The sequence below is a fragment of the Molossus molossus genome, unplaced genomic scaffold (assembly GCF_014108415.1).
Source record: "Molossus molossus isolate mMolMol1 unplaced genomic scaffold, mMolMol1.p scaffold_m16_p_20, whole genome shotgun sequence".
NCBI classification, from domain to species: domain Eukaryota; kingdom Metazoa; phylum Chordata; class Mammalia; order Chiroptera; family Molossidae; genus Molossus; species Molossus molossus.
In genome coordinates this window covers 54,160,962-54,182,105 of record NW_023425356.1, presented here as the reverse complement: position 1 = coordinate 54,182,105, position 21,144 = coordinate 54,160,962, and the positions used below count along the sequence as shown (strand labels likewise).

The following is a 21,144-nucleotide window of genomic DNA, read 5'->3' as shown; positions in this document are numbered from 1 at the left end:
TTGCCTTTAAGGCTACGTTACGTCACAGCCCCGCGTCAGGACGTCAGGTTACACTCGTGCGGAGTTCACCTGCGTTTCCCATAAAGCAGAACCGCCCCGGACTCTCGCCAAACAGGAGCAATACAACCGCCTCCGACCCCTCTCCTGTGTCCTCCGGCCGCGCCAGCCTAACGCCCCTTCTCTGGACTTGGCGGGTGGTGTCCCTCGACCCTCCGCCCCAAATCGTCGTTGGGGTCCGGCGGGCCCAGTGCTGGGGCGCCACAGGCGGAGGCCCGGAGGGCGGGCGCCGGCAGCGTTCTCTCCGGAAGGCGCCAGGGCCGCGGACGACGCGGAGCAGGCGGGCAGGTGCTCGGCGCGCGCCAGAGTCACGTAGGGAATCCGCGGGCTCCCGGCGCGGGCGTTGGTGGTATAGTGGTGAGCATAGCTGCCTTCCAAGCAGTTGACCCGGGTTCGATTCCCGGCCAACGCAGCCTCCCCTTTTTTTGTTTTGTTTTTGTTTTCTCCCCCGCCACGCGCTGCCGCCGCTTCCCCGTCCGGTTTTCGCACGACTCCGCGCTCAGAGCGGCCCTGTCTGCCCGCGAGGCTCGCTCGCCCGCCGCCTGCGGCACCGCGATGGCCCAGCGTCCGAGGAGGTGCAGGGCAGTCGCTGCATTAAATGCAAAATCCTGGACACACCCTGGATCCAGCTACTAGGGGTGTTCACACACGTTCGGAACAACCTCGGTGCAGGCGCCCCTCCTCCCATCGTCGCGCTGACATCGAAGCACAGGTGTTCCCGGTGCACACGTGACCTCCGACTAACCCGTGCGCAGGTGCCAGCGCAGCACACATGCCGGTGTGAACACGAAGTATGAAAAGATGCTCATGTGAAGCGCATGTAGAAATACTAGTGGTCACACATGGGATTCAATAAGGAAGATTCTGAAAAGCCTCACCTGTTTCTTCTTTTCCACGTGGCTCCTGGGGAATTTAAAATTCCGTAGAGCTCCGCGGCGTGTCGGCGGTCCAGCGCGGGTCTGGACAGCGAAGGCGCAACCCTGCCCGCAATCTGCCCCCGTCGCGGAAGAAGTAGCGCTGGGAACGGGCAGCAGCTTCCTAAGCACGTATTCGGGGCCCGCCGTCGCGCTCGTCCTCGTTAGTATAGTGGTGAGTATCCCCGCCTGTCACGCGGGAGACCGGGGTTCGATTCCCCGACGGGGAGGCGCGGACACTTTTGCCCCCTCCAAAAATTATTCTTCCCTAAGCCCAGGTTTTCCCCGAGGGTACGTGTCCCGCCTGAGTTTTATGGACGATGGACAATAGTTCTGGTTTGTGCGGTCTGACCCCGATTCTGCGTGGGATGCGTTGGGTCATCCTCCCGCCATCCAGCTCCCGCCTGACATGCCGCTGGGGCCCCGTCCTCTCCCGGTGCCCCCTGGGTCCACCTTCTCCCGCCCCCAGCATTTCCCGCTGCCCACGGGAGGAGAACCCCAGGGTCCCGGCTCTGCCTTCCAGCCCCAAACTTGAAATCGCCACCTTCCCTTCTTGTCCACCCCGCGCACTGACGACCGCGTACCCGGCCGCACCGCTGGTGCCCCGGCCCTGCTCGGCTTCCCGGGCGCAAACGGCGCTGTTCGGTCTGTACCGACTGCGCCGAGAACTGAGCGCTGCTCTGACAGCGACCTGCTGCCGTCACCAAGGAACGTCTGCCTTCGGGAAAGTCGTTTAACTCCCCTGGGCCTCGGCTTCTGGTCTGCGAGGGGCAGGGCCAGCTGGACGGCCTCGAGACCCTCCGCGGGGATCCCTGCCCCGGCACCTGCTTCGCGCTCGTGCTCCTGGTTACAGAGACGGTGTCTCCCCTGGGTGTAAGAGTACTGTGTAGTCCTTGGGAGAATAAGCACATCACAGACACAGAAAAGGCAGCCGTGTTTTTGTCGCCCAGGGCATCCTTATCAATATTTTGCTGTATGTTTATCTCTGGCATTTTTTACACTGCAACATTGGAATGATATTGTGCATATGTTTAACCTACTTACCTGTTTACTTAAAATGTAAGTATTTTTATATTCACTAAATAGTAGGCTAAAACACTTTATTTTTTTGTTTTATTTTTTTTATAAATTATTTATTTATTTTTTTGTTACAGATATTTTACCTTTTTTACCCCATTGGCACCCCCCACCCCACCCCACCTCCGCCCCAACCCCAGCTTAGTTGTCCATGTCCATTGGTCATGCATATAAGTTCTGTGGTTTATCTCTTCCCACCCCCCACCCCCCGACTCCCTCTTCTGAGGGATGTCAGTCTGTGCCCTACTTCCATGTTTCTGGGTCTACTGTATTCCTCAGACTGTTATGTTCATTATATTCCATATATAAGTGAGATCATGTGGTATTTGTCTTTTTCTGCTTGGCTTCTTTCACTTAGGATAATACTTTCCAGGTCCCTCCATGTCGTCTCAAAGGGTAAGAGATCTTTCTTTCTTACAGCTGCATAGTACTCCATTGTGTATATGTACCACAGCTTTTTTATCCATTTGTCTACTGATGGACACTTGGGCTGTTTCCAGATCTATGAACATGGGGGTACATATATTCTTCCTGATTGGTGTTTCAGGCTTCTTAGGGTATATTCCTAGAAGTGGGATCACTGGGTCAAATGGAAGTTCAATTTTTAATGTTTTGAGGTAACACCATAGTGTTTTCCATAGCGGCTGCACCAGTCTGCATTCCCACCAGCAGTGTATTAGAGTCCCCTTTTCTCCACACCCTCGCCAACACTTGTTGTTTGATGATTTGTTGATGGCGGCCATTCTGACAGGTGTGAGGTGATACCTCATTGTTGTTTAGGCTAAAACACTTTAAAAGACTTCATCACTTCATCGTGTGGTACCCTATGGCTACATAATAGTATCTTTAACCAATCTCCTATTTTCGAACAGTTATGCGGTTTCCAGTGTTTTCTGTGATTTCCAGTGAAATCTCTGCTGGGTACAGATAGCTCTTAGGCTTCTGACCATTATTTTCAGCTTGGCCTCCTGGAGCCTCTGTTCAGTCCCACCCAGCTCAAGGGGCAGCCGAAGATGTGAGAGGAGATTCATTTGCAAGTTTGGTTTCCCCGGATGAGGCACGTTCTCATTTCGCTGAAAGCACTAGACCAGATGGCGGTGCAGGAGGGAGGAGGAAGTTCTGCGAGGAGGCTCCGGAAGGGCCGGGGACTCAGGAGACAGAAAGCGGTGCACGTGTGCCTGGTGCAGCGTAGAACCGCTTTGGCCAGGCTGGAGACGCCGGGTGGGGTGGGGGTGGGGTGGGGTGGGGGTGGGGTGTGGCCCAGGGACAAAGACAGGAGCTTCTCTCTCCCCTCTGGGTGGCCCTGGGTCTTTAGGGGACACTGGCCAGGTTGATGATGTTGGAAAAGGGGTCTTTGCCCTCGATGTTTGGATCCGACGTGACTGTGTGAAAGTCCTTAAACCACTTTATAAGTACACAGTGTGCTCTGCCTGGTACCTAACACGCCAGCAGAAACCTTTCTAACAGCAGGGGTAGGAGACCGATTTTGTGAGGGTGGGCTCCCTTACTTAGGTGTCCTATGTTGCAGGACACGACTGGTATTTTACACTCTCACAAGATCGTGATGAGTTCAGACTCCCGCACATGCACGTGAATTCATAAATGATCCCGATCAGCCCAAAAGTTCACGGACGTACTTCCCTGAGCAGAACCAGTGAGTTCCGGAACCCACAGGGGGCTCCCCAAAGACCCCGGTGCATTCGTCCTCGCTCTCCGGGTTCTGAGCCTCGGGCCCCAGCAGGTGCCGGCGCAGGAGGAGGCGGGCGGGGCTCGCGCTGCGGCCGGGCGCGGGGCGCGGGGCGCGGGGCGCGGGGCGCGGCCCGTCCCCCGGTTCCCACGCCACCCCCGCCGCGGCCGCTGGGGCAGCGCCACGCCTTTGTTGCTCGGTTAACACACTGGCGGCCGCGGTGGCCCTTGCCTGTCTCTGTGGCGCAATCGGTTAGCGCGTTCGGCTGTTAACCGAAAGGTTGGTGGTTCGAGCCCACCCAGGGACGCGGGTCGCCGTTTTGAGCCCGGGGTTGTGCGCCCGACACCTGTCGGCCTCTTTTGGGTGCGGCTCTCCAGGGCCCACCCAGCCCAGGTACTTGGCCGGCACCGGGGCTGCGTGACGCCGCCGAAGTTACAAACCTCCAGCTGCTGGGCTGAGCTTCTGCTACAGTTGCAGCACGAAGCCGCTTCTGTAATTGGTGCTTCCGGAGTAAGTGCTAATGAACAAAGGCGGCTTGTTTTACCAGACCTGCCCCTGCCTTGCCCTTTGCGTTTCCCAACTGGGCGCTTCGGGAACCTGGGCCCTTATGACGTCACCTCCTACGGGTCGCCGAGGTTGGGAGAGTCGGCGCCCCACAGACCTGCGGAGCAGGCACCTTCCCCTGCAGCCCGCGGCAGTGACTTCTCGTCGCCTCCCCTGCCCCGCTCTCCTCGCTCCCACCCTCCGGGCAGCTTCGGAGAGGCTTCCACACGCACACCTGCTGGTCCCGGGTCTCCCAGTGGCCGGCAGGGGAGGGACAAGCTCCGGCTCGGGAGGCCCTGCCTTTCCCCATTTGGCCCCCGAGCCTCTCCTCGCCCGCACAGTCCACACCGCGACTTTCTTAGGGTTCGAATCTTTGCTCATGGACCCCCACTCACCCTTCACCCCACACCAAAAGGAAGCCTGTCCCTCTCCTCCTTTACAAGTTTCTCTCACCAGAACGACAGACCCCCAGGGAGTGGCCCTGTGCTGTCCCCCGGTGTTGTCAGCACCTGAACTCACTTGGCACAGTGTATACCAAACGGGTATGAGTTGAGTGTCCAGGGTCTCCGAGTGCACTGTCTGCTGTCAAGTCTCATGTAGTATTCACACCCCAGTTCAGGTCACCTTGGCATGTAGCTCACCCCAAACACAACGCAGCTACCCTGCACCTCTGCTCAGGCCCCTGCCCCCTCCCACCTGTGCCTCCTCTTACCGGCGGCGCATGCTCTGAACTACCTCTGTTCCTCTGCCCCCCCCAGCCCTACCCCTGTAAAAGCCACCCTGCACCCAGTGTCTGAGCAGCGCTGGGTGAGTTAGCAAGCTGACCGGGTTGGTTCAAAGGGGCTGTAGCCAGAGGCATGTCCATCAACTCAGACTAATGGGAGGAGACAAAGATTTTCTCATTCATGTTTTATTACGATGGTTTTCCCATCTTCTATCTGAGAGAGCAAGCAAAATCCTGTGAAACGCTTTACTGGAATCAACCGTGTTCTCTGGAAGCTTCTAAAGCAGAGAGAGCGAGCCAAAGCCTTCTTCCAAAAGCAGCGGGTGCTCCTCCCTCCCCACCCCCGTTCCTGAGGGCTGAGACTGAACTCAGTAGGGTTCATTACATTCACTGCGATAATCCGACATTTGTTTAATGAACGATGTGAACAAAGCTAGACCCAAATTAGTGGAGCAGAAATCTGGTTCATAGTCCCTGCCCCTCCTCTCTAATTCTTGCTGTCCTGGCCAGCAGTGTGCCCACCTTTTCCCGGGCAGTCATGGTTGGCTGCTTCTCATCACGCTTTCCCGGCACGGAGATACCTGCTCATGGAGCTTAGCCTGGGACAGCGATGCTTCTCTCCTTCCTACAGGCACAGGATTGGTTCTGTGTTGTCCGTTCCACCCGTCCCAACTGTGGCTCCCTTCCTAGGACCACTTCTCCCCTCATAACCTTGATTTTACAGGGCCCTCGTTTTGAGGAAGATGGTCCTGGTGGGGGTGTCCTCTGGTCTGTCCTGGACCATCGGCTCTCTCTCAGCCACCCCTTCACTGGTTCTGCTGTCTCTCCTGGAAGCCACTGTCTGTCTGAAGGAGTTTTGGGGTGCCTCGAGAGAGCTGCCCTGTGGCAGGGTGCGGAGCACTATCCAGACGGCGTTCAGCCATTCATTCTCTTATCTACCAATCGGTTATCTAAGAACAGTGCTCATGCATTAAGAGTCCTCTCCCGAGACTGTGCTGTGCTGGGGCAGGTGACTGTGTGGCCCTGAGCTCTGGCGCGGCAGCCACTCGGGGGGCTTCGCTGGCCCGTGAGGATCGCAGGCCCTTCGGTCGCTTTGTGAGGCACAGTACCTGTGGAATCGCAATGTACACCTACAGCTAATAGAGCATTCTATGCCAATTATACATAAAACTAAAAGTAAAAAACCAGATTGAGTACTAAAAATGACAATAATATTTTTAAAAAATCATAGGCCCTTCCTTTCCACTGGAGACTGGGAGAAAATAGAGTTGGGTGAAGGACCCTCGGCCCAGACTCTGCGGCATAGATGTCCCGCTGCCGCCAGAGGTGGGTGTTGGGGACGATGGAGTTGTGAGTACGGAGAGGCTCAGACGATCTCCTTTGACTGCTCCTGCTTGTCCTCAGGGCTCTTGCTCCATGTGACGTTGTCATTCCTCCTGTTCCTCAGGGAGTTGCGAAGGTCACTCTGCACGGAGAAATACAGCCCCGTGTCCACCGCAAACAGGAGTCCCAGCAGCAGGCAGAACAGGACGGGCAGCCCCAGTGAGGTGGGTGGGGCTGGCAGAGCTGCAGAGGGATGGAAAAAACAACAGTTGTTAAGGCAGCAACTGGGAATTGGCGCGGAGCCATCCCGACACCTGCCGAGAGCGGTCCCAGGGGCCGGGGGAGTTTCCAGGAAAGCCCCCACTGTGCCCAGACCCAGCTTCTTGTCTGAGGGGGGCTGTGGCTGGGAGTGACGAGGTTGTTTGGGTGTGAATTTGTGGAAGTTGTCAGAGTTTAAGTCAGTGTGAGAACATTTTGTTTTTGTTTTTGTGAATCTTCTTTTTCTCCCCATTTAGAGTAGGGGTGGGGGGTGGGGAAGAGAAACATCGATGTGAAAGAGACACATGGGTTTGTTACCTCCCACACGTGCCCCAACCTGCAACCACAGTATTTGCAGGTATTTGCCCTCGACTGAGAATGGAGCCCCAGAGACTGGCCAGTGCTCCCCCCTCGGAGCCACACCAGCCAGGGCCAGACCAGTATTTCTTAATTCAGTAATTTTATCTCGTGTCTCAAAATTACACTCCTTGTTTTCACCCCAGGTTGTTCACGATCACCAAAGGAAATCTGAAAAAATAGCGAACCATTGAAATTTGCTACTTATTGGCAGAAAATGGACACTGTTTCTTTCGAAGGCCCAGGGACAATCACCCAAAGGGGACGCGGCCCAGCTGGCTGGCTCTCACCCTCCCAGCCCTTGATGTTGTCATTTAAAATGCATTACTGGCCGCCGTTCACACACTGGCAACAGCAGACTGGCTTTTTTCATTTCGAAATTTTAACTCTTAATTTTGGTTTAATTTCAAACGGACAAGAATGGTAGAAAGAACTCTGACATATTCTTACCCTCCATTTACTGATGTTGGCATTCTGACCCATTTGCTTTGGGATTTGCCCTCTCTTTCCCTCACCGGTCGAGAGTGTTTACATTTAAATTGCAATCACACTAGTTTCATACGAATTATAGCTTTGTTTTGTTAAAGTCTCAAAAGGTGTGTGTCTGTCTCGCTGTCTTGCTGTGTGGCCTTGGTCTGGTTACAGATGGACACTTTGTGACATCACAGAGTCTGGGAGCACCTTGGGCGGGGAGGGGTGCCTGACCCAGGGGTGCCTCACAGGCACTGGGCCAAAGTCCACCCCAGGACATGGTGCCTGTCCAGTGCTTCCACTTTACCAAGTGGTTAAATAGACAGGCTTTGACCCTTTGGTGTGACCCAAGGGGCAAATTAATCAGCCCCCTCTCTTCCCCCCAGTCCCTTCGCCTGTGCTGTGGAGTCAGCCTTCCTATCTCATCACAGTGTCGGGGTCCCTGTGATCGTCAGGCAGGACACCTGTCATGAGGCACTTAGCACAGCGTCCAGCCCATGGACAGTGCCCAACATGTGTCAGCTGTCTTTGTCACAGAAACTGGGTTCAGAGAGACTCGGTGGCTTGGCCAGCAACCCGGGTTCTGGCCCTTCAGGCCTGTGGCCCTCTCACCTTGAACAACGATGTTCACAGCGTCAGAAGACACGTTGAGAGTTCCGATCATCGCCCTGCAGAAGTAGGAGCCGTTGTGTTTGCCTGCTGCCCTTGGGATGTGGAAGTCAGAATTCTGATGGGAAAACTTCCTGCCTCTGCCGTTCTGGAAATACTGGACCTTGTGAATAGGAACATTCTTCCAGCTGTGGCACCTCAGCGTGATGGGGTCCCCCTCCTGGACCACCCAGCGACGGGCCTGGAGCTGCAGCCAGGCTGAAAAACAGAGCACAGGCCCAAGAGGCCTCGATGTCAGCGCAAAGCCCTGTGAGGGGACACTGGCCAGCAGACCCCGCGGACGGCAAGCAGACGGGGAGCCCTTCCTTCGAGCTCTCCTTGGGAAGAAGCCTCGGGGCCTGCGTGAGAACTCAAGCCACACCAGGACTTCTGTCTAAAGTGGGGAGGGACAGACAGCCGATCAGAACAAAGGCCAGGGCAGAGGCAGGTGGGAGGCAGGTGAGAAGCCCTCTGCAGGGAGACCGCCGCCCTCACCCTCCCTCGTGTTTGCAACAGGAGCACAGCAGGACCTTCGATGGGCAGGCCCGTGTTGGTGTGTGCCCGGGGGGTGCGTCCCCGCTCTGGGCGGGACCGCAGTCCTGTGTCTGCTCTGTGCCAGGTCTGACACGGTGCCTGTTGGTGGTTGAACCCCAGCTCTGATGTAACTCAGAGGGACCAAGGATCATCCCATCTCAGTTCTAACCCCAAGAACATCACCTCCGGCTCCCCCCGTCTACCCCAGCTTGTTGTGTCACCCCTCTTCCCTGTCACCCCTCACCGGCCTGGACGTGGAGCGGCACCGGGTCACTGCGTTCGGAGAGGCTGGTCTGACAGCTGTACTCCCCGCTGTCACTGACGGTGGCCAACGCGATGAAGTAGCTGGAGGTGTGGTTTGACAGGAGGGTTCCGCTGCGCCACCACCATGTGGCATTGTGCCCCTCAGCCTGGGGCCCCTGGCACTTCAGGGTCACATTGTCCCTCTCCAGCAGCCTGTCCCATTCCGGGTGCAGGGACACCACAGCCTTCTGCTGGCCTTCTGGGGAGACAGGGGAGTGGGTGAGGCCGGGAGACGAGCATCCCCGCGCTGTCCTGGCCCCCAGGAGGCTGCGGGCCGGGGTTCGCCCTGCAGACCCACGGGTGAGGCTCGTCTTGCACTGTGACTCCGTCTGGCAGCATCCTGGCTCGGAGACGCTTGGCCCTGCTTTGGCCTCTCTGTGTCTTAAGGAAAACTGGCCAGAGAAGCGTAAGGCCAAACCCTACCATGTTGGGGTCATTGCCCCCGCCAGCCCCCCACTGGCTCTCGCCACAGCCCGTGGCCTCGCTCCATCAGCCCGACTCCTGGAAGCACTCACCAGCTCCGGTACTTGCTGAAGCTGCAAGGAAAAAAAAGTAAACAAATACTGAGCAGAAAACGGATAGTGGTGACCGCAGTGTGGGCTGGGCTGACTCCCTGCCCACCCTGCCCGGGGCCTGTGTCTTCAGGAATCAGGACACGGAGAGGCCAGCTGTCCCGCTGCCCGCACCTGGTCTCCAATGTCTGTGCCTCCAAATCCCTCTTTTCAACACCGTTCCCTTACCGCTCGGTCCCTGTTCAAACTCCCAAATTAAGGAAACGGACTGAATTTCCCTCAGTAAAAGCCTAGAAACAAACTCAACCCAAGTCCCCTGCAAACAGCAGAGATTAAACATCTTAGAGAGGAACCCTGGGGCGTCACAGTGGAAGAGACAGAACTTAGGGACGGTCTGGTCCATACTCGTTGACTTACAGATAAGGAAACTGAGACCCAGAGGGGTAAAGTGGGGAGATACCACAGCCCCCTTCACCTCCTGACGGTGCTCAAATCAGAGGAGATCTTTTCCTCTCTCACCACCAACGGCGGATGCTAGGAGCTCAGCCTAGGGCTCCAGGTGTGGAAAGGGTCCCGTCCCTTGGTAGGGGTCCAAGCCTGGCCTGATCCCCGGGCATCCTGAGTGTCGCCCTCAGCGATGACTCTGACTTACCCAGAAGCAGCAGGGCAGTGGACAGCAGCCTCCACATGCTGGCCAAGAGAGTGAGTGAGTCACCAGACACTGCAGTGCCCTGGCTGACTCGAGAGAGGAAGTCAAGCAGCCTTCTTTTCAGTCCATTACCCAACACACTCCTTTTCTGGGAACATCATTGACTCCCTATCAGACCAGTGAGCCCTGGGTGGGGGTGGGGCGGAGCCTGGGGGAGAAGCTGAGGTGGGCGTGTCCCTTTGCCCATGTGGGTCTGTGCTGAGCACCTGCCGGCTGTTTGTGGGGCACCCTCAGACAGCTCAGGATACCCACCTGGTGCCCAGAGGGGACAGCTTGACCCCGGAGACCGGGATGAGGGAGAGCATCATCCACCTCAGGCCTTCTCCCTCCTGCCTGGCCACCCAGGTACAGAGTAGTCACTTGGCTCCTCAGTCCCTGCCAGGGCCCCGTACCCCAATAGTACCTCCATTACCTGGTTCTTTCAAAATTGTTATTATTTTATTTTTATTTATTTATTTTTTTATCCTCACCCGAGGACATTTTTCCATTTTTTGTACAGATAGAGTGGGAGGGAGAGAGAGGAAGAGACAGAGACAGAGAAACATCGACGTGAAAGGGACACATCGAGTGGCTGCCACCGCACGACCAACCAGGGCCGGGGACAAACTGCAACCGAAGTACATGCCCTTAGTGGGAACCGAACCCGGGTCTCTCCGGACCGCAGGCCGATGCTCTAACCGCTGAGCCAAACCGGCCAGGGCTATTATTTTATTTTTTAAAATAATTTTTCTTTATTGATTTTAGAGAGACAGGAAGGGAGAGAGAGATAGAAACCTATGAGAGCCCTGCCCGGTTTGGCTCAGCGGTTAGAGCGACTGCCCGCAAACTCAAGAGTCCCGGGTTCATTTCCCGCTAAGGGCGCGTACCTCAGTCGCAGTTTACCCCGGCCCTGGCTGGGGTCATGTGGGTGGCAGCCACTTTCTCTCTCTCTTTCTCCCTCTCTCCCTCCCGTTCTATCTGAAGATAAATGCAAAATTTATAAAAAAAAAATACATCGATGAGAGAGAACATCGACTGGCTGCCTCCTGCGTGCCCCCCACTGGGGACTGGACCCACAACCTGGGCATGTGCCCTGACCAGGAATCAAATTGGCGACCTCTTGATGCATGAGTCGATGCTCAAACCCCTGAGCAACACAGCACTAGCTGGGCTATTATTATTTTATTTATTTATTTTTAAATCCTCACCGGAGGATATTTTCCCATTTATCTTCAGACAGAGTGGGAGGGAGGGAGAGGGAGAGGGAGAGGGAGAGAGAGAGACATCGATGTGAGAGAGACACATGGACTGGTTGCCCCCGGCACGACCCCGACCAGGGTTAGGGAAGATACTGTCCTGGACCAGAACTGAACCCACGACTCTTCGGTTTGTGAGCCAACACTCTGGCCGCTGAGCCAAACGGGCGAGGGCTTCCTTCGAAATGAACAACTCCTGGGCCCTGGGATCTGTAACCCACAGGAGCTCCCGGTTCCGTGGTGTGATTTTGATCACAGAGTTCCCATCGTCTACGAAAAGAAGCCCTGGCTTAGGGGAGAAATGGGCCCTGGAAAGAGCGGGAAGAACACAGCAAAGGTGCGGGGCTGGGGCCCCGCGGTGAGGCCAGGCCAGGAGCTCGGCCGCAGGGCCGCTGGCCACTCGGGGCTCCTTCCGGGACAGGCAGGCGCGGGGACCTGGAAGAGGCCCGGCTGTCCACCTCCACCCTGTTCCCTCGATCCGGTCAGCACACCCACACCCTGCCCCCCCACCCCCACCTTCCCCTGCTTTCTTGGCCTGTTATCAGAGTCGTTTTATAAAACGTAAAACTGGTCATCAAGCTTTTAGGCTGGCGAATAACGTGACCAGTTTTTTGTGTGATTAAAATTACTCTGATAGCAGGCCGAGAAATAGGTTGGAGGGAAAGTTGGGGAACTATTTTAACAGCCCGGGTGAGAGACAGGGACTCTGCTACGTGAGTGGGCGTGCGCCGGCCAGGTGTGAGGCAGGTAGAACGCGGATGTGGTGCAGGAGGAGGTCTGGGCGGCGCTTGGGTGGGCAGGACGGTGGCTAGTTCCCGGACCTGGGACCTGGGGGGAGGAGCAGGCCTGGGGGGGAGGGAAGGATGAGGGGGAGGGAAGGATGTGGGGGGGGGCCTGGGGGAGGGGCTGTGGTGATTCCAGGAGGGAGGTCAGGTAGGCAGGTGGACACAAGGCTCTGGGACTCAGAAGACAGGTTTGGACAAAAGCCACGTTTCGGAGGCGACAACGCGGTTGATGTTTTAAACTTCTGATAAAGCTTTAGGCCCAAGAAAAAATGAAAATGGACACAATTTCCCTGTGGTTCAAGAAGCTTCCGTGAGGCCCCCAGAGGTCCCAGGTGAGGGTGGAGGCCGGGCGAGTCTCTGCCTCTCAGAGCAGTGGAGAAAGGGGAACAGGAAGGCGGGGAAGAGGACAGGGCAGAGACCAGGGACAGAAACTTGGCACACAACAGCTTTCATAGTATGTGCCCACAGAAAGCTGCTGACCGAGCAGATGGGAGGGGGGCCCGACTTCACCCTGGGAGAATCACAGTGCTAAGCGCTGTAGGAGAGGCCAGTGTGGCCATCGGGAAGTATTTATGCTCTTAGCCCGAGCCACCTCAGGGGCTGGGCTTGGGGGACAGAAGCCTGGTAACTTTTGTTTGAAGACCCAGGGCAAACGAAAGAGCGTTTTAATGAGTGCGGGGCCCTTTGCAGCATCTCTGTGGGGCAGGCGCAGGGGCCTGCCTGGCTCTCCAGGCCCCCCACCCCTGCCCCGGGCAGCCCCGGCTGTGAGCTGTCCTAATGGAAAGTGGGGTAGCTTTCACTATGGGAACCACAGGGGCCAGATCCCCCTCTTCCTGCCTTGAGCTCGTGTGATGCACCAAACTGTGTCTCCCCCAAATTCGTCTGCTGAAGTCCTAACCCTCGGTACCTCAGAATATGACTATCTTTGGAGGTGGGGTATTTAAAGGGGTAATTAAGTTACAATGAGGACATTAAAGTGGACCTGAATCCAATATGACTGGCGTCCTTACAGGAAGAGATTAGGGCGCAGACATGCCCAGAGGGATGGCCAAGTAAGGACACAGAAAAGACGGCCAAGGGGAGAGGCCTCAGGAGAAACCGACCCGACAGCACCCGGACCCCAGACTCCGGCCTCCAGCACCGCGAGGGAAAGAAATGTCTGTTGTTTCAACTGCGACTCTGGTGCTTCGTCAAGGTGGCCGAAGGGCAGTCCCGGGACGTTCCTTGGCCAGCGTGTCTCCGAGGACGGTGAGCTCCCGGGACGGGGTGTGGGACGCCCGCCGACAAGGGAGGGCGGTGGTGGGTGTCGGTGGGATCTGCTGCCCTGCCTCCGGTTCCACCCAGTCAGACCTTTCCTGATGTGTCAGATCGTGCAGCAGTTGCTTATAATCAAGAACCCTGAGATGCAGTTTGTCCCCGGCCCTGGTTGGTCGTGCGGGTGGCAGCCACTCGATGTGTCCCTTCACGTCGATGTTTCTCTCTCTTTCTTCCTTCCTCTCTCTCCCTCCCACTCTGTCTGTGCAAAAAATGGAAAAGTGTCCTCAGGTGAGGATTAAAAAAAAAAAAAAAAAAAGAACCCTGAGTGAAACCGCGGGAGAGAAGAGCAAATTGATCTCCTAGAGGGGTCTGAGGAGAGAGGGGAGACCTGACTTTGTTTATGTGAGAGGCTTGACTTGTTTACAGTTACGAGCCCACCAGCTGCAAGGGAGGGGACCTGGGTCTCATCCCTGATGGAGAGAGTGAAGGGTAACCACCGAGAAGGCTGCCGTGTCCTTCCAGAACTTTCCCTACACAGTCGTATTCATGTAAGCACACACGTCCGTTTTTGTTGTTTGTGTTCACATATTACCTGACATGATTTTTTTGCAACTTGATTGCTTACGATAATCCCACGTATCCATGGGCACACAGATGCACACACCACTCACGTCTTCCACATGATTAAAAATCTGTCTGCGGGACGTGCGGGAAGGAAGAGCCGTGTGCTCCCGACTGGCTGTGTCGGAGACACGTCTCGAAGGGCCGCCGGAGCGAGGGTGACTCCCTCCTTCGTCTTCGATAAGCATCACTGGCCCAGGACGAAAGGAACAGTGAAGGCCCACAGACAGGTAAAAAGGAATTTAATTGTCTTGTAAGGAAACGTTGTACTTATTCACGTTAATAGCAAAGTAGAGTAACTCAGAAAGGAGCCAGAATAAAAATGGGGGCGGGAGGGGCTGAGAGGGAGGCCCGGAGGCTGACTGGGGGTAGAAGGACAAGAGCACCATCGGGGAAACCGAGGAAGACGCGGATCCTGGAACAAGAAATTCGAAGGGAGACGCCCACCCTCACACAGAGCTGAAACTGCGCAGCACACCCAGAGGCCGGGAAACACACGCCCAGAGGGACCTAGGAAGGCGGTCAACGGGAAGACGAGAGAGAAAGAAACTCCAAAAACAGGAAGAGACTGATGGATGCAAAAGGGGCCCAGACCAGAGGGAACTGAAATAGATTGTGTGTGATCTTCAGCCGCAGCGTGTTCACTCTGGTTTGTGGTCCTTAAAATGACACAGCCCGTGGACACACAGGAGCTTTCCGGACATCGGGGGCCCCCTGTGAGCCTGGCCCCCAAGGGTCCTACCTGGTTATCTCACATCTGGGCCCAGGTAGGCGCCCCGCCCCCCAAACTCGAAACACATTGGAGTTTCGGGAGGAGAGTGCGGGTGATGTGTGGTGAGAAAGGACTGGTGGAGGGGAAGTGAACCCGGTTCCGGTTTCGGTCTGACAGTGGGATCGAACCACTTCTGCTCCCCACGCCCCATTTCCTCATGTGTGAGGTCCCCGCGGCGTCCATCTCCTCCCAAGGCCAGTGTTCCTCCGTTCTGAACGCTGGCTCCCCGTGGACACCTCCAGACCTCGCAGAGGGCCGTAGCTGCTGGGGTCTCCAACCCCAGGCGAAGGCTTCGGGCGACTCTGGGGAGCCCACGGGGTTTTCTGGCAGAACCAGCAAATCACTGCCTCTGGGAGTCACGTTGCCCTACCTGCGGAAAGCACGGGGTCCACGCACATGCCCATTAGACAGAGCCTCCTCGGAAGGTGAAAGGTGAGCCCACCGGAAACCGTCACCTGGGCAGGAACGGAGGTGCTGGTCTGTGCTGCTTTGGCATCGGTGACGCCCCGGGAGATGAGGGCGTCTCCCACATCGGCCCTCCCCTCTCACGAGGTTTGCTGGGGTTGCTGAAACCATGCTGTTTCAAAATACACACATGATCTAACATTTTCCTGCTGTTGAATAAGTGAAGCGATTCAGAAGTAAAAAAGTGAAAGTGACATGTGCTGACCTCTGTCTCCCAACGCCGTGCCCTCCCCAGGAGAGCCACAGAAGGCTGCTCCTTCCAGAACTTTCCCCACACGTTCGTATCCATGTGCACACGCACCTACCTGCGCATATGTGTGCTTTGTTCATTTTTTACTGTTTATGGTTACACAATGTATCACGTGAATTTTTGCAACTTGATGTTTTATAATAATCTCCCCACATAGGCACGGGCCATAAACGCACACGAACGCACACACCACTCAACATCTTTCATTGGAGAAAAAAATGCTAAAAAAGAAATTTAATTGATTTGAGAGAGGGACACAATGATTTGTTGTTCCACTTGTTTATGCTCATTGACTGCTTCTTGTAGGGGCCTTCACTAGGGATCGAACCTGCAGCCTTGGGGCACCGGGAAGATGCTGTAACCAGCCGTGCTGCCCGGCCAGGGCTAAGGATACTTTTGAGGACTGATCGGAGGGGAACGGCAGGCTCACTCCTCTGACTTTTGCCTGAAGACACTGCCACACCCCCGCACCAGAGCAAGGGCCGCTCCTACGCGAGGGGCTGCCTGCCCCACGGCCGGTTCTCCCTCCTTCCCTGCCGGGTGGACGCTCTGTTCAGCCGTGTGGTGGCTGTGAGCTTTCCCAGCCCCAGGAGGCGACTTTCACTTGGCTGAACTCAGTGGTGGTCGAAATTGAGCTGCATCCGAGTTGTCTGGAAGGCTTGTTAAGGACACATTGGTGGCCTCACTCTCTGCTTTACTGATTCCGGTGGGGCCTTAGAATCTGCCTTTCTAGCAAGTGTCCAGCTGATGCCGATGCTGCTGCTCCAAGCACCACACTTTGAGAACCAATCTGTTTGCCAGCGATTGACTTGGGACTGAACCCGTGGTCCAGTGCTGGACAAGGACGCCTCGAGGGCCATCTGCGGCGGGGCTCTCGGCACAGGAGGTAACGGCCCCCTCTTGCTTCCCTGAGGAGAGGGGCTGACATGCTCCTGATACCCAAGCAAAGGCAGGGAAGAGGTTGGGTTACTAATGGCATCACGAGTTGCAGATTAACCAACCCTGGGATGACCCTGTTTTCAGACAACTGGACACGCGAGACAATAAAATATCTCTGCTCGGGTAAGCCATGTGAGTGGAATTTCCTGGAACTGGCAGAGAGTCACCTGGTTCGTGCACCTGTCTCAGGGCCCAGAGAGCCCCAGCTGCCACAGAGCAGTTCAGCCGAAGCCAGATTCTGGCCGTTTTTCCATTGCTTCTCATTTCCATTATTTTCAGTGCTGCCAAGAGCAGCAGTATTTAATATATATATATGTATGTGGGAGACTGTTTGCATGGCATCCATTTTGCTAAAATCTGCTCTGCCATCTCCTGCCCCAAGGCAGGATACCTCTGTATACAATGTTTCTGCATTCCTTTAAGTAACCATTTACTCAGCCAGTTATGCTCTGTTTGTCTTTTGTTCCACCTGTGATATTTACATGATATTTACTTGAAATTGCTTCAGGGTGGTCACCACAAACATCGCTTGGCAACAAATGTTCTTGTTTTTCTGCTTCTTGCCCTATATATACTGTGGATCTCCCCAGAATAAACAACACTTGATCAGAATCCTGTCTTGTCTCCATTTCTGGTGTCTCTTGTCCCTCCTCATCCTCACTCCCCCTCTAGAGTCCTCGTTGCTCAACCTGCGGGACGGGTCATACATATATATATGAAATATACATATTTCCAAAGGGCATTTTCCCAGAAATGAAATTACAATGTCACAGGTATGTACATTTGTAAGCTTTTGATAGTATTTCCACATTTCTTCCCAAAAGAATTGATTGGATTTACTTTCCACCAGGAAGTCTATGAGAATCCACCCAGTCACATTCTCTTTCTGAATCTCAGGTGACTCAGCTGAAGAGAACTGGGGTCTCACCGTGTCATTTGCATTTCTTCTCTTGCCAGGGTGTCTGGACCGTCCCCAAGTATTTGTTTACCGGTTGCATTTCCTCTATGATGTGGAAAGTTCTCAGCACCGAATGTTTTGTGTGTCTCCGTGGGTATCCCAGCCCTTGCTTCTCCATCAGGACTCATGTTTTTCTCGCTCATTTCTTGTATAATAAAAATACCTCCTGGGGGGGGGGGTAATTTTATTTTTTCCAGTTTGCAGTTGGTAGTTTATTTTGGTTTGACTTTAGTTTTGTGTTATTCAGAAGTTTTAAAGTTTTATCGTGTTCTTTAACTGTATGATCTTTTTTTTCTTTTTTCCTAAGCTTAGAAATCTCTCTTCCTTCAGAGGACTGGACAAACGTTCAGTCCCATCATGTTCTGGGACTACTATAGCCTGGTCACTCTGTGACCCCTCTGAAGTGCACCTGCCTGTGTTGAGAGGGTTACTGATGCTGTCAAGTCCCTGCCTCTTACCTCTATACTTAAGAGACAATTGTGGTAAGAACACACGCATTAAATGGACCTCCTCAGCCACACGTAAGTGTACAGTCATAGAGTTAAGACTAGTCACATTGCTGTGCAACAGATCTCGCGAACGTCATCCTGCAAAACAGAGACTGTGTCCCCCAAGCGCTGTTCCCCCTCCCCTCCTCCGGGATCTTGGCAGCCACCTTTGCACTTTCTGTTTTTACGACTTTGATTCGCTAGATGCTTTCTGTGAGTGGCGTCAGATGGACCTGTCCTTTTGTGACTGGCTTATGTTGCTGAGTATGATGTTCCTGAGGTCCGTCCATGTAGCCTGTGAGAGCATTTCCCTCTCTTTTAAGGCTGTGTAGTATTCCACTGTGTGCATACAACCACATTCTCTTTACCTACTCGTCTGCTGATGGACATCTGGGTTGTTGCCGTAGCTTGGCTGTTGTGAATTATGCTGCAGTGAACGTAAGGGTGTAGGGGTGCAGGGATCTCTTTCAGACCCTGCTTTGAATTCTTCCGCTCAGCTGACTGTGGTGGCAAACTGGTGGGGGTGATGGAAGAGGGGAAGGCAGTCGTGATGACAGCCAGGTGCCGTCCCCGAGCAGGGAGACGTGGCAGGAAGTTCGGCTGGGGGGAGCGGGGACGAAGCTCAGGTCTGGGCACTGGAGGAAACGCTGGGCCAGGACTGGACAAAGAGCTGAACTGGGTTTAGCCAGCCAGCAGGAGCCACAGAACTGGTCCCTTCATTGCTGAGCACTTTCGGGGGGTCTGTTTCCCAGAAGATGATTCTGAATCACGTAGAACCTCACTTGTCCCTCAAATGTCCTTGCCAAATATTTAGTTGCTACTCAGCAGGGGCAGCTCCCAGCAGCTCCCAGCACTTAGGACAGCGCCCCTCCTCCCGAGTCTCGGCACAGCGGCACGGAGACCCAGGCACCCGTACAGTTCAAGGACAAAGAAGGCTAAGTGAGGGCAATGGACCGGAGATGTTGAGGTCCAGCTCCTGGTTTTCTACATCTTGAATCTCACCCTCACCACGGAGGGCCCAAAGCCAGGCTGCAGGTGAGAAGCAGGTGTGGCTGCTGAGGCTACTGTCTGAGGTTGAGAGCCAAGCAGAACAAGTAACTTAAAGCCAAATCCCAGGCTCCTCCTGGCTCCTGAACCCGCCTCTCACTCTTCTGAGGTTAAAATGAACTCAGATCTTAGTTTTCTTGAAAACCGGGGACCTTGCCTACTTTGTTTCAACAGAGGGCAGTAGAAAGCAGCGAGTAACCTATATTTCTCAGGCAAAAAAAAAAAATAACGAGTCAGTTGTGCCAACCTTATGCCAATGTCAAGGTGCACACACTGTGGCCCGAGGTTCTTCCTGTGTCCAGGGACGGGGGTCTTTGTGGGGGCAGGGCAGCCCCCGGGAGTCTGCGCTTGGACCCTTGTTCCTCCTGCAAACACGTTCTGTTGTGTGCGATTGATGGAGACTTTATGGAGAAGGGGTTGGGTCCTGAGAATGTCTGAGTTTGCAAGATAGCTTGGTCACAGATAACAGGGTGGGAACAGGGCAGATTTGGGGAACGGCCGGGGCGGGGGGGCCCTAGGCACTGTCTCAGGTGCCATATGACATGGGGAGGCCTTAGATGTCTCTGGAAGGCTGGCCAGCGGACGATGCCGTGGGAAGCCACTGAGGCCCTCTGGGCAGCGCAGAGACCTGAGGTGTTAGGCAATTTTGGATTTTGGTTTTAATGGAGACATCTTTCGGTATTGTCAGTCTTTTTAATTTTAGATCATCAGATAGGTGTTTGAAGGAGGGACAATTTCCCTTCACGTCTGGGTTCTGTGGCTGGTCTGATTATGAAACTGATGTAGACAGATGGACAGGGCAACACATTCAACTTCAGATGTGCCCACAAAGATACAGCCCACAAAGACAGACGCAGAGAAGTGGCCAGAGTAGGAAACTTCTGTATTTCAACCAAAGAAACAACACATTTCTGAAGCATCGGCAAGGGAAAGAGATCTGGGCGGAGGGGGGATTCATGGTGAAGAATCAGCAAGGTTGGTTTGTATGGTCTCCTTGGCCCTAAGTCCCCCCCCCACCCCGCTTTTTTTATCCTCACCCGAGGACATTTTTCCATTTTTTTGTTCAGACAGAGTGGGAGGGAGAGAGAGGAAGACAGAGAGAGAGAGAGAGAAACATCCAGTGGCTGCCACCCACACGACCCAACCAGGGCCGAGGACAAACTGTAACTGAGGTACGTGCCCTTAGCGGGAACAAAACTCGGGTCTCTCTGGACTACAGGCCGACGCTCTAACCACTGAGCAACCGGCCAGGGCCCCCGTCTGTGTTTTTAAGGATGTCTCCTGTCCGCCCAGTATGGGGAGAGAAACTTTCATCTGAGATGTGCCTGCTTCTAGGGAAGAAGGACCACATGGGGGAGGTCAGAGGGATCTTTCTGCTTCTCCCATTTCCCCCCAAACTCCCCCAGCTTAAAACATTCTATGCACATTTAGTGTATGGCTCTATCGCACTGTGTTTTCAGTTTGCATTTTCTTTCTTTTTTTTCAATTTTTATTAACTTACTTTTGTTACAGATGTTTCTCCTTTTTTCCCCCTAGACACCCTTCTCCCCATCCTGCCCCTCCCTCCCCCCACATTGTTGTCTATGCCCATTGGTGATGCATACATGCATATAAGTTCTTTGGTTCATCTCATCCCCCCCTGCTCCCCCTACTCTGAGGTTTGTCTGTCTGAACCGTACTCTTTTCTATGTCTCTGGGTCTATTTCCTTCATCAGCCCACCTTGTTCATTATATTCCACAAATAAGTGAGATCATGTGGTATTGGTTTTTCTCTGATTGGCTTATTTTGCTTAGCATAATACTCTCGAGGTCCCTCCATGTTGTCTCAAAGGATAAGGATCTTTCCTTCTTACAGCTGCATAGTACTCCATTGTGTACATGTACCGCATCGTTTTTATCCATTTGTGTACTGATGGACACTTGGGCTGTCAGTTTGCATTTTCTTGATAAATAGTGATGGTGCGTATCTTTCAGGTGCCTATTGGGCCATTTATTTATTTGTTTGTTTTTCCTTTATTGATTTTAAAGAGAGAGTGAGGAAGAAGGAGAGAGATGGAAACTATCTGCTTACTTGTGCTTTTCCAGTTGCTTGAGGTGTCAGGTGGGGTGTTGATTGCAGAGTTTCCAGCTTTTCTCGGATGTTGATTTCCAGTTGACTAGCGTTGTGCTCGGAAAAGAGAGTTGGTATGATTTTACACTTCTTCCATTTT

General features: G+C 54.3%; 1 protein-coding gene and 3 non-coding genes across 6 annotated transcripts; 3 read left to right on the top strand and 1 right to left on the bottom strand.

The window, feature by feature from the left end:
- The first annotated feature begins 397 nt into the window (after positions 1-397).
- On the top strand, positions 398-469 carry TRNAG-UCC. Its single transcript has one exon. It is a non-coding gene; the product is annotated as a tRNA-Gly (tRNA).
- A 660-nt stretch (positions 470-1,129) lies between these two features.
- TRNAD-GUC lies at positions 1,130-1,201 on the top strand. The gene has a single exon. It is a non-coding gene; the product is annotated as a tRNA-Asp (tRNA).
- A 2,767-nt stretch (positions 1,202-3,968) lies between these two features.
- TRNAN-GUU lies at positions 3,969-4,042 on the top strand. The gene has a single exon. It is a non-coding gene; the product is annotated as a tRNA-Asn (tRNA).
- A 1,142-nt stretch (positions 4,043-5,184) lies between these two features.
- Positions 5,185-15,283, bottom strand: FCGR3A (Fc fragment of IgG receptor IIIa). Of its 3 annotated transcripts, none has more exons than XM_036272231.1 (5): positions 15,158-15,283; positions 9,412-9,432; positions 8,838-9,092; positions 8,024-8,278; positions 5,185-6,568 (listed from the first exon to the last, which is right to left on the bottom strand). In XM_036272231.1, exons 1-5 carry the CDS (start codon positions 15,189-15,191, stop codon positions 6,369-6,371), a joined length of 765 nt encoding a protein of 254 aa, XP_036128124.1. In that variant the 5' UTR covers positions 15,192-15,283; the 3' UTR covers positions 5,185-6,368. The 3 variants fall into 3 exon arrangements, with proteins under 3 accessions (XP_036128124.1, XP_036128123.1, XP_036128122.1); XM_036272230.1 differs by lacking the exon at positions 15,158-15,283 and adding an exon at positions 10,061-10,237; XM_036272229.1 differs by lacking the exon at positions 15,158-15,283 and adding an exon at positions 10,061-10,234 and having other exon boundaries at positions 8,838-9,095.
- Between the last annotated feature and the right edge of the window lie 5,861 nt (positions 15,284-21,144).